At 37.7% G+C, this 12373-nt stretch overlaps 1 protein-coding gene across 3 annotated transcripts in view; it reads left to right on the top strand.

Annotated features, from left to right (window-relative positions):
• The window catches only part of Hrs (Hepatocyte growth factor regulated tyrosine kinase substrate), a 246485-nt gene that overhangs the window by 230978 nt on the left and 3134 nt on the right, over window positions 1–12373 (top strand). For all 3 annotated transcript variants that reach the window (XM_068348200.1, XM_068348201.1, XM_068348202.1), the window contains 2 exons: window positions 5709–5910; window positions 9829–10125. In XM_068348200.1, coding sequence (XP_068204301.1) covers window positions 5709–5910; window positions 9829–10094 — 468 coding nt within the window. In that variant the 3' untranslated portion in view covers window positions 10095–10125. The remainder of the gene's footprint in view (window positions 1–5708; window positions 5911–9828; window positions 10126–12373) is intronic.

Genomic DNA, 12373 nt, shown 5'->3' with positions numbered 1-12373 from the left:
ATGTGGTTACGTTCTCGGCAATCTTTATCTTTCTCCAACCTTACGATAATTGTAATGGTAGTGTTAATGATGGTATATTAAAGCATTATTTTTGTTTAGTACAGTATATTTAAAAGCCTTATTTTTCCCTCTGGGCGTTCAAGGTTTTCACGAGTAGACTGGGTTCGTTTATCGGCAGTGAATAGCCTAAACTTCGGTAACGAGTCGTCAATATTTTGTCATATTTTAAACAGTATACATTTGATTTGCAAACATTGGTTTTGTAGAGTAGACGGTAAAATAAAATCTAGAGAGAGAGAGAGAGAGAGAGAGAGAGAGAGATTTGATGGCAGAAATCTCTCTCTCTCTCTCTCTCTCTCTCTCTCTCTCTCTCTCTCTCTCTCTCTCTCTCTAGATTTTATTTTACCGTCTACTCTACAAAACCAATGTTTGCAAATCAAATGTATACTGTTTAAAATATGACATAATATTGACGACTCGTTACCGAAGTTTAGGCTATTCACTGCCGATAAACGATAACAAACCCTTTAATGCAAACTAACTGTATCCTTTGATATTCCTCTATATTTATCACGAATTCCTTCTATACCTCCTCAGACACTCTTATTTCAAATATCTAAATTATTCTTATCACAACTAACACCATCTAGTCATTTTCATTCCATTATATCTATTATTCCTCTGGATCTTATTCCCTTTCCTTATTCTGTTTATTCGATGGGATTCGTTTTTCCCTTTACCGTCTTTCAGAATCTATTTTTAGCCACTGGCAACCAAATCCCCCCTTCCCCCGTCTCCTACCGTCTCCCCTGCGAGTCCACCCAGCATATCCCATAACTCCCCCCACCTTCATCCTCCCCTGTTCTAGGTCTGTAACCTTCTGCGTCATAATATCTCTCTCTCTCTCTCTCTCTCTCTCTCTCTCTCTCTCTCTCTCTCTCTCTCTCTCTCTCTCTCTCTCTCTCTCTCTCTCTCTCGTTATACAATACTTACAAATAGATGAAGAAACTAAAATCGGTTTTCTTGAAGTGTCAATTAAATACAAAACGAAAAAATTATACCGTGTATACATCCATTTCAATCATAGCTTAAAATACGGTAACCGATTTCGTCCGCAAACCACTATTTTTTAGGAAACACCATTCTATTCCAGAAAATTTTTACTCTTTAAATGTCAATTGCGCTATAATAAAACATGTACTTATGTTGTTAAATTTCGGGTGTGTTTTAAAAATCGAGTATTGCTAACTTATTTTTGTTTTACTTTTGGCTGTGATCACATCAGCTGATGTCTAGCTTCCGCGCGAATACAATAACAAAGAATTGTTTACACCATTTCTTAACTTATTCAAACCATCTATACAGTTAATATTACATAAACACCAATGTGTTATAACCTATCATATTTATTGTTTAGTACTTTAAAACCATCTCTCTCTCTCTCTCTCTCTCTCTCTCTCTCTCTCTCTCTCTCTCTCTCTCTCTCTCTCTCTCTCTCTCTCTCTCTCTCTCATCGAACGTTATAGCGGTAACCTAATTGTTCGGTGACTTTAAAAATAGGCCTAGTACTTTCTTCTTTTACCTTTTTTTGCATATGGATCCATAATTGAGGTGGGTACAAGTTGACTTATAACTGAAGTTAGGAAAAGTATTTTGGATATGGAAAGGACAATTATCTTTCGTAACAGTTTAGAATTATCGTAAGTTATCACTCTGTCATTAGCGGCAGTTTGCTATTGTGGATTAAACGCATAAGGAAAAAAAAATTCCAGCTTTGCTACGAATTTAGGAATTTATATGGATACGGTAAGTAAAATATTTGTAATAACATAATGTTTACTAAATGTTTGTAATATCATTAGTTATGACTTAGATCATGTGTGTTTAATGCATTCGTTTGTTTATTATGATCGAAGATGGAGCGTAAACAAATGGAAGGTTTCCGTTTCAGGCGGCATCATAAAGAAAAACATTTCATAAATGGCATTCATTTCATTTATTTGAAAGTTCTAATAAAAAATAATTAGAACATTGGTAATAACAAATTCAACATATAATCTATACTTGGTAAAATTGCTGTCAATTCAAAAACACAGATGTATAAATGCGTCTGTTTCTTCGTTGTGATCAGAGATAAACGTAAACAAAACATTGGTTGTCGTTTTCTATTGTGCTTTTTAGCGTGTTTAGGAAACGCATGATATAAAATCGCCTTTATTTTGATAATTCTGGATTTTCAATCATACAACAAGCTAGTCTATAGAGTGATGGTTTTGCTATTCACCAGTTGTATTATACAATAGATATGACAAACATTAAAATTTGTCTGTATTTTGGGTTGTGTTATAACGGGAAATATATGGTGTTTACACCTATCCTGGTTGTAATTTTAACCATTTTTCAAGTTATTAGAACTTTAAAGTATATTAAATGTTTTATTTATTTACAAAAACAATTTGATATTATAAAGAAATACAGTATAGTACAAAGAAAGTATTGGAAATGGGTAGTAAACACATTTGAATAGGCAAATTGCTGGTTGCCATGGCCACAATGGAATTACAGTATTTCTGTTAGTTGTGTGTTTCGAAATTCGCGATTTTCCATTTACACGAGGTCATTAATCGACCAAATTCTCGCATAATTCGGGACCCTACTGTACGAATGAAAAAATTTAAATCTGAACACTCATAAATATATGTACTCTGGTTTGCAAGGTGTCTTATAAGGTTCAAGCATAGCTATCCTGAAAGGAGATGAACGCAAGAATTAACTGAACCAGAAACCTCTTCAGAAGACAGAACTGACGTACTTCATGCTCTACTCGTTGAAATCAGTAAACATTCCTTACAAGTAACACTGGAAGTGAAACTGGACAAATGGTACACATGGTGTCACAAAATCAACAACATATCTCCAGCAAAGATATGAGGCTTGTTCAACAAGATCTCTGGGAAAAACAGCTCACCCAGAGTCACCCACCCAAACCCATTAGCAGAAGCAAATAGAATTGCTAAAAACTTTGCTGACCGAGCCAAAAGCACAAATCTTCCTGCTGCAATCAGGAATAATAATATTGAAGCAGCTTGTAACATGACAGATGACACCGACAACCCCTATACAAACCATGAAAGAACTCAACACAGCTCTCGCAAAAGGCAGAAGAGAGACTGCCCCTGGAGCTGACCTAATCACTTACAGTGTCCTAAGGAATATGGGAAGTTCCGCGAAATTGGTGTACTTGCTCTTTATCAACAAAACACACACTGAAAGACTCCGACCATTAATATGGAACCAACAAGACAGGAAACCCATCCCAAAACCCAAAGAACCAGACACCTACCGACCCATAGTCTTAATTAGCTACACCGAGAAAGTCGCTGAACGAATGGTACTCAGCAGACGACAGTGGAAAATAGGCCCACTACATCCTCGCTTTTATCCCTACAGAGAAGACATAGGCACCCATGAATGTATAAACGATGTCCTTACAACAATCAATGACAAAAAAGCCTTGGTTATCTTCCTTGACCTCGAGAAAGCTTTTGAGCTAGCCAGCTCCCCAGCAATCCTCTTCATACTCGTAGAGAAAATAGTAAAAGGACACCTACTGGCATGGACTCAAAATTACACCCAGGTCTGAGAAGCCAGAGTCATCTTTTAAGGAAAAACCTCTGAATTCATCCCCCTGGAAATTGGAACTACTCAGGGGGCCATACTAACTCATATCTATTCAACTTACTTAGGAGAATCTGCCACTCTAGACCTCCCAAACAGAGTGGAGATCTTCATATATGCTGATGGCTAAATGCATTATATGCCCACTGAAAGCACACTCATGCTAAACAACCCAGAAGACACTTGATATGATCTAGGCCAAATGCGAAGACCTGGGCTTAAAATTCAACACCAACAAGACAAAAGCAATGGCCATCAAATACCTGGAAGATCCTCCAAATTTCACCCATAGGGGCGAACCTATAGAATGGGTGAAACAATTCGTGTATCTATGAGTAATCATCAGCAAAACTATCTCCTGCCAACAAAGCAACCCACTACTGGGTGAAAAAAAATTTCTCAGCCATGAAACGAATGACCTCTCACAAACAAGGACTATCAAACAGCCTCCTAAGACTATTCTACATTCAAGCAATTTGATCTCACATCAACTATGCAGCACATGAGCTCACCTCACTAAGCGAAACTCAAAAAGCCTCCCTAGAAGTTGTACAAAACAACGCAATAAGACTCATCAGCGGCTCTCCAATGTGGACCAGATTCTACTTGTTAAGAGCTGAAACTAATCTAATTTCCCTTTCAGCAAGGATCGACATCAGAAATTGCAGCATCATATTCAAGTCATTCAAAGCAGACAGAGAATGCCCCCGTGAACAACAAACTCAAAAGGGGAGGAGATTGATCCTCTAAAGAGACTGCTGGATACACTTAGAAAAATTCAAATGTAGAATGAAGCCTTCAAGACGAAGGGGCAACAAAAGCACGATGGCTACGTCACTCCTGCCCCCTGGTCACCAGACCCCTTCCAGTACAACTTCACCATCGTCTCAGCAGCAAGCAAAGCACTGTGTACGCCAGAACAACTTATTGCAGCAGCCAAAAATGCAATCAACTACACCCCCACCCCCAACATCTACTATGCTGATGGATCACTTGACCATAATATTCCAGCAGCAACAGTCGTTTCGCCATCAGGTTGCAGAGAAAACTGGAGGCTTTCCAACCACGCCTCCCCCCTGCAAGTCGAGCTAGTGGAGATTGCCAAAGCCCTAGAACAGTCAACCAGTCTACCTGGAGGAAATACAACAATCAATGCTGATTCGAGAGGAGCCATTTCGGCTCTCAGCAACAAACAATCCACTGAAATTATCTACCTAATCACAGCAATAGTGTCTAGCCTTAGCTCACCAAAGCAACAACAGGCAGATCATCCTGAATTGGATTCAGAGTCGCACTGGAATCACTGGCAATGATGAGGCTGAATACCTGACCAAGTCAGCCCTGATGTGCCAGACAATCAGTATCACTCCATAACCTTCACTGAAAATCATCTAGAATCAGATGACAGCCTTTTGCAACATGCAAAAGACAAGGGAAGTAAGGCGAGCCTTCCTTGGCGGCTCCAGATAAGCCAAATGGTACATCAAAACAACTAACCTAATCCTGCATCCTCTTGCAAGAAATATTTCCTACCCAGTTTTAGTAATCATTTGCAGACTGCAACTGGGGTATCTCTTCAACTGGCAAATCATCATCGATTACGATGAAGACCATGCAGCACAGCAGCGCCGGAAAGACCGTGCAACAACTGTCAGCAATTGTCATAGGAATCGCTGCAACACTGTGGAGGATTAATTTATTTTAGTTATTTTTTTTTATTTGCCAAATTGAGAGAGAGAGAGAGAGAGAGAGAGAGAGAGAGAGAGAGAGAGAGAGAGTTTATTTACTTAAGCTTTGTCAAATCGTGAGAGAGAGAGTGTTTATTTGCTTTAGTTTTGTCAAATCGCGATTGAGAGAGAGAGAGAGAATGAATTTTATTTGCTTTAGTTTTACCCGAGAGAGAGAGAGAGAGAGAGAGAGAGAGAGAGAGAGAGAGAGAGAGAGAGAGAGAGAGAGAGAGAGAGAGAGAGAGATTATCTTTAACATCTAAATGTTTATTTACTTGTTCAAATATCAAATTTTATTTTCAGGGAGGAGTTCCACCACCTGGTTCTATACCTCAGGGAGGTGCACCACCAAATTCTGTACCATACCAACCAGGCCCCGGTCAGCCCCAATATCAGCCCCCTCCTGTTATGCCTGGTGGACCAGGACCTGCGCCACCACCACCTGCTACACAGCCAAGTTTCCAGCAGCCTCCACCTCCTGAGTTTTCTCCATATAATATGCAAGGTTTGTTATTGGTATTTTTTTCTTATTGATTGTATTTTTTCTATTTATTTATGTTACAAGAGCAGAGGTTGATTATGATGAAATTTATTAGGAAGCTTTGCTAAAATCTAAATTGTGTATTTTTATATTTTTTAATAAATTAAAATGGTGATAAAATTATATGGATTTAGAAGGTAACTATAAGTGAAAGACTGGAAATTGTTGAAAGATTGAGATGAAATACATTATAATGCTTGGGTAAAAATAATTACCCTGTACAGTATAATAGTTTTCAACAAATAATTTAAAGTAAATGTAATATATTGGCTGCTTGTGAGAAGAAATGACAAAAAAAAAAAGAGAGAAATAAGATTTACCTAGTTATGCAAATCACCTATTAGTGTCATGGAAGGAGATTTGTAGGTTATTTTGAACACTGGGCACCAACCTTAAGAAAGTCTTTCCATCAGATGACATAATTCTCGGACTAAAGGAAGTGGCAAAACCTTTCCTCAGACAGGAGATTCTTCCGGCTTGACATTGATTAAGCCTTCTATGCCATTTGACCTCCCTGATCCGTCTAGTTCCCAACGGCCGTCTCAGGATAAGATCCCTACAATGGCAGTAGAAATCGTTGTGGAACCAACGCTTGTATTCCCAAGACAGCTTGGTCCTTATATCACAGAACCAAGTGACGGATCTTCTGGTGGGGGGGTTCAGAGGACAACCTCCGCAAATGCCAAGATCTCCTAGTTCCCCTTTCGGTCTTGGTGCTTTTCACAGATGCATCCAAGGAAGGTTGGAGTTCACTTACTACAACACACGGTCTCGGGTCTATAGTCCGAGTCCGAAAGGTACCAGCATATAAATCTCTTGGAGATGAGAGCAGCCTTTCTAGCTCTAAAGCAGTTCCATCAGTTGGTGGTGGGTCACTGTGGTGCTGATGAGTAACAACACCACAGCAGTGGCTTACATAAACAAACAAAGAGGTACCTTGTCACTGCCCTATGCCATTTTGCAGTAGAGATTCTTCGATGGTCGGAAGATCATTCTGTGTCCCTATCACTTCACTACATTCCGGGCAAGAGGAATGTGCTCGCGGCTGAGCTGGGCGACTCAGATAGTGGGCTCTGAATGGTCTTTGAATCCCCTGATAGCCAACAAAGTCCTGATTTTGTGGGGTTTCTCGTCAGTGGACCTGTTTGCAATGTCCCTGAACTTCAAGCCTCCGTTGTACTGTTCCCCAGTCCCATACCCTCAAGCTCTATGGCAAGATGCATTCCACCAATGGTGGAACAACATTGATGTGTACACCTTTCCCCCATTCTGTTACATGAGGAAACTGCTTAACAGAATCGGTTTCTTACAATCTACTGATGACCCTCATAGGCGCAGTATTTCCCAGACCTTCTGCAACTTCTCGTTGATCTCCCGAGAGAACTAACCCCACAACCGGATCTACTTGAACAACTACACGCGAACACTTTTCACAGGACGGTTCCGGCTTTACGCCTGAAGACTATCCAGCATCTCTCTCAGAGGTTTTTCACAACAAATTGCAAAACGGACGTCTGGTCACTAACGATAGTACTCTGCCTCAGTATACCAGGCAAAATGGAATGTCTTCTGTGGTTAGTGTCATGGGAGGGATATATCTACCCTCAATGCCTCTATTTCTGTAATAGCAATGTTTCAGATTTATCTTTGGGGGCGAAAAACACTTTTCAGTCTCGGTCCTGAAAGACTATCACTCAGGCTTAAGCCTAGCCTTTAGACTAAATGGGGTGGACCTTTCCTCTTCATTGGACTTTTTTTTTTATCATTATACGGAATTATGAGATCTCCGCGTCTTGAGGTCCTTGAAAGGGCCTCCTTACAAACCATTACGACATGCTACAGACCATAATGTCACTTTGAAGATGGTGTTCCTACTTGCTTTAGCGTCAGCTAAGAGAGCCTGTGACCTTCATGGTCTCTCGTACTGCGTCGCCCATTCAAGGGGATGGGGAAAGTGACACTCGGCTTCATCCCTGAGTTTATTGCAAAGACTCAAAATCTTTTCAGGTTAAGATTCTACGTTCTGTAATCAATGATCCAGATATTTGCTACTAAATCTAGTAAGGAGTTTCAGGTACTACCTTAAATGTACAGCAGCCACCCAACGTCGACTAAAATCACTGTTTGTTAGCTGAGGTAGAACTGAAAGTAGGATCACTAAAAACCTTATTTCAGCTTGGATACGCAAGGTCATTGACTGGTCTATCTGAACAGACTTCAGCTCGCAAACCTAGAGCTCATGATGTCAGGGGTATCAGTACTGTACTTCCCTGTCATTCAAATGCATCTTCTCCGTGTTGCAAGTTTAACAGGCAATTGCTTATAAATGTCAAAACTACGTACACAGCACTATTACAAAGACGTGACCCTCAGAAGACTCGATACGTTTTCTATCGGTCCTGTGGTGACTGTTCAACAAGTGGTTTAAAGTACCTTGGGCTCTTTATGGACGGGTAGCAGTTAGTTGAAGGCACTGGTTATTCGGATCAAGTCTGAGATGAATGAAAGGATGTCTGGCCTTTTTCCTTTCTTCATCCTCCCATCTCTTGGGGGCAAAGTGCCTTGAGTTCCTCTGCAAGCTGGCTTCAACTACAAGTAATAACCATTTCCCTTGTGTAACATAGTATAATTTATATTAATTTACTCGTGCACGTCCCCAATGTTTCTCGCTAGATAAACATTGGGAATCGTATATTTTATTTGTAAAATTCTGTTTAGAACATTCTTACCTAGACGTTCATATGCTATATCTTACATCCATTTTGCTCAGGCTACTATCGTCCTCTTGTATTAATAAGCGAATTGGCAAGGTTTCCCTCGATTAAAGTCTAATACTGTACTAGGCAAACCAGGGTCAATGACTATGCCCAGTAGTCAAGTTTATCCACCCACCTAACACAGTCATCCATTTATAAGTAACATAAGGTTTGTTAGTTTGATGAACAAATGACATATTTATAGATAATTTGTATTTTTCCCAACGAATACAAACCTGGAGTTATTTTTACAAATTATCCTGCCATCACCTGCCCCCCAATAAGTCCTGCCTGCAAAGAAAAAGTGACTAGTTCACCACTCCCTTAGTATAAATACAGGTGGCTGGTACCCCTAGCCACCCCCTACCCATAGACTGGGTAGGGTTGCCACCTTGCACCAAAAAGTCTAATTGGCTACTTTCCAGCTTTGCCAAAAGGATATCCAGTTTTAAATAACTCCAGGTTTGTATCAGTTGGGGAAAAATACAATTTATCTACAAATTTGTCATATTTGATTATTTATTTGATTATTTGTAGATTGACTTACATTTGAGTTGGCCAATTTCATAACATGGCTTTTAACTTCTATAGCTTTCTACAATATGGTATGATAGAGGCCAGTCATATGCTCTAGCGGAATTATTTTTATTTTAACCCAAAATTTTTTTTTTTTTATATTTAAGAGAACAAGATCAACAAGTTTAATTTTTAAAGCTTTTGAGAATTACATTGTTGATGTATTTACATTGAATTTTATGCATTATATTTCTTAATATTTTATTTTTCTTATTTAGTATATTTATTAGGAAAACTGTTTCCCCAATATGTAATGGTCATATATAAAAATAGCAGCAAAGGAAATCAAGAAAAGATATCAAACATAAATATATGGGTGGTCATAAGTAAAAACAGCAGCAAGGGAATTGAAGAAAATATATTAAACATGATAAAATATATTAAACATGATAATATGGGTGACACAAAGTAGTTTAGCCTTTCAAAATTGAAATATATTGATTAACTAGATATGATTCTACATTAGACTAAATGCTTTGAGTCCATTTACTGAATTAAAATGGGTCCCAGTTGTTTATCACCGAGTTCATATCTCGATTTTTGTATGCAGGAATAGCCAATGCACTTCCTAACATGGGCAGTGGAATGCCAGGCTATCCACCACAACACAGTGCCCCTAGTCAAGGTGGGCCAGGGATTGCACCATCCCAGAGTGGTCCAGGAATGCCACCTCCACCTCAGATGTCAAATGCTGGTCCTGTGCCTGCTGGTGTTCCAGTACCTGGAGACATGAATAATGCTCCTTCTCAGATGCCCCCTCCTAATCAGCAGCCTCCTGCTCAAGAGCAGCAAGCAGAATTAATTTCCTTTGATTAGTGTAAAAGTGTTGACTGGCAGATATTTGCAGGTAAGCTTCATAACAATTTTATATTTTAAAGTTCAAGTGGAAACATTTCTTAATAGAGAATAATCTTAGAAAGTATTTAAGTGAAATATTAAAATCACTCATTTTAGATGTGAATGTTAGTGACTTCAGTTATTTACCTAAAATCTTGGTCTTAAGTTTTCATATCTTAACATTAGAGGCTTAAGAAGAATATGGACCTACATTTAGTTATTTAAACAAAGACCATTTCATTATGGGCAAATATGAAATGAATGGCCCATTAGGCCTAATAGTAATATATAAAATTTTATGTTTATCTTTGATATTCACCTCTACCAGGAATGTAAGTGTTAGTAATTTATCTGATAAAAGTCTCTTGGTATGTAATGTTCTAAATATAACAGAGTATACTGTATTTTATGTAGTTCAGATTTCAAGGATTTATATGATTTAATTTACCTTTATGAGACATTTCCTTTACTTTAAAATTAGAATAGTATAACATAAACCATCAACTATTTAATTCTGATTTTTTGAGATTCATGGAATTTAGCACAATAAATTATCATATGTAAGTAATATGAAACATGAAATACACCTTAATATGCAAGTGTGTACATATTATGCAACAATGTCACTGCTTAGCAGTAGTGCAATAACGAAATGATACTACGTAACTACTATAGCTGCCATATTGTGTTCACAATAATGATATTGATAAAATTGCTATAATAATGGAAAGATCTTGCATATCAACAATATTTCAGGTCATTGTTTAACAAATAGAATAAGAAAATTTTTGAGGGAAAAAATCTACCAAATGTGGCAGGGTATTCCATGCTAGTAAGTAAAAATATGAAGTATGAGGGTGAAGGAAGCAGTAAGGGTTGTCTCCACTTTGGGAAATATTTTTTACGTTTGGTACCCATTCAAGGTGGCCCAACGTGGAGCCTACCCTTACTGCTTCCTTCACCTTTAAGTAGGAAAAGATTTTCTCCGAGTACCAAAAAAAATGGTCCCTGGAGAAGAAAAAGTGGAGTTCCTTACTCTTTCTCAAACTTTTTCTTGAAAATCTGATTACCACATCTTTTTCTTTAATTTTTTGGAAATACTTTAATTTGAAAGGTCACTAAAGTAGACAGCCATTAACATAACAGAAATAAACACCCAGACTGATAAGCCAAATTACTGGCTGTACACCAAAATCATACCATATGCTTTTAAATAAGTCTCATAACTAATGGAAATCATTTAGGAAATGAATGTACACTTTACGTCTTTCCAAGCAAAACTTCATGGCAACAAACATAAGGTTGACTATGTAGGCTATGCTCCATAAATCAGGGGAAATTTATGTAACAAACTAAATGCTATGCCATGATATATCCATTAATTCAACAATTAGTATTAAAAAAAGTTACAACCTTACCAAGTGTCTTTGGTAATCATTTGAAGGCTATTCTACCACAAATATTCAATGTAAACATACACTTGATTAATTTTTATTAATTTTATTCATTATAACTGTGTATGTCACAATTGATGAACCTATATTTCAAGACATATCTTATTTCGGTTATATACTCTATATTTATTTACTGTATATATTTCTAATGGAATGACACTTTCCTAGTTTTATTTTTTCATTATAAATTAGCCTTAATTTAGTCCTAGAAAATGAATCCTGTACTTCATAGCTAAAGTTATTTAATACATTATTTTATTACTAAAAAAAAATCCAGCGACTTATAAATGTGCCAGATAAGCCAGCAATCCAGGTAAAAAGACTGGAGTGAGGATTTGGGCATTTAAAAAATTTGAATGAAATTAAATGAATGGACAATCATAGATTCTTAGCTGATAGATGGCAGCCTATAACCATTCCCTTTGTCAGAGATGGATGAATATACAGATATATGAGTAAGCCTTATTTATTTCAATTTCTTTAACGAAGTCAAATAGCCATATACATGTGCTTACTTCCTCTCCTGGCTTCAGGGAGCCAGATCATGGTTCATGGAAGAATGATAGCTGCTAAGTTTAGCTGAGGTATTACATGATATACCCTTTCATTCTTCCTTTATCAAGACTATCCATTCAACTGAGCTTTCTCTTCAGTTGATTTTGCATTCTTTTTGCTCAAAATTAAATATTGGTCATTTGTTTCTCTTAATATTTTTATGGAACAGAATACAGTAAATAATATTTGTTCCAACATGGACTTACTTTGGACCACTGTTTAGGAGAACTTAGGCCTAGCTAGACCCCA

The sequence above is a fragment of the Palaemon carinicauda genome, chromosome 24 (assembly GCF_036898095.1).
Source record: "Palaemon carinicauda isolate YSFRI2023 chromosome 24, ASM3689809v2, whole genome shotgun sequence".
NCBI lineage: Eukaryota > Metazoa > Arthropoda > Malacostraca > Decapoda > Palaemonidae > Palaemon > Palaemon carinicauda.
The sequence above is the reverse complement of the archived record's forward strand: the minus strand, read 5'-3'. Positions and strand labels throughout refer to the sequence as shown.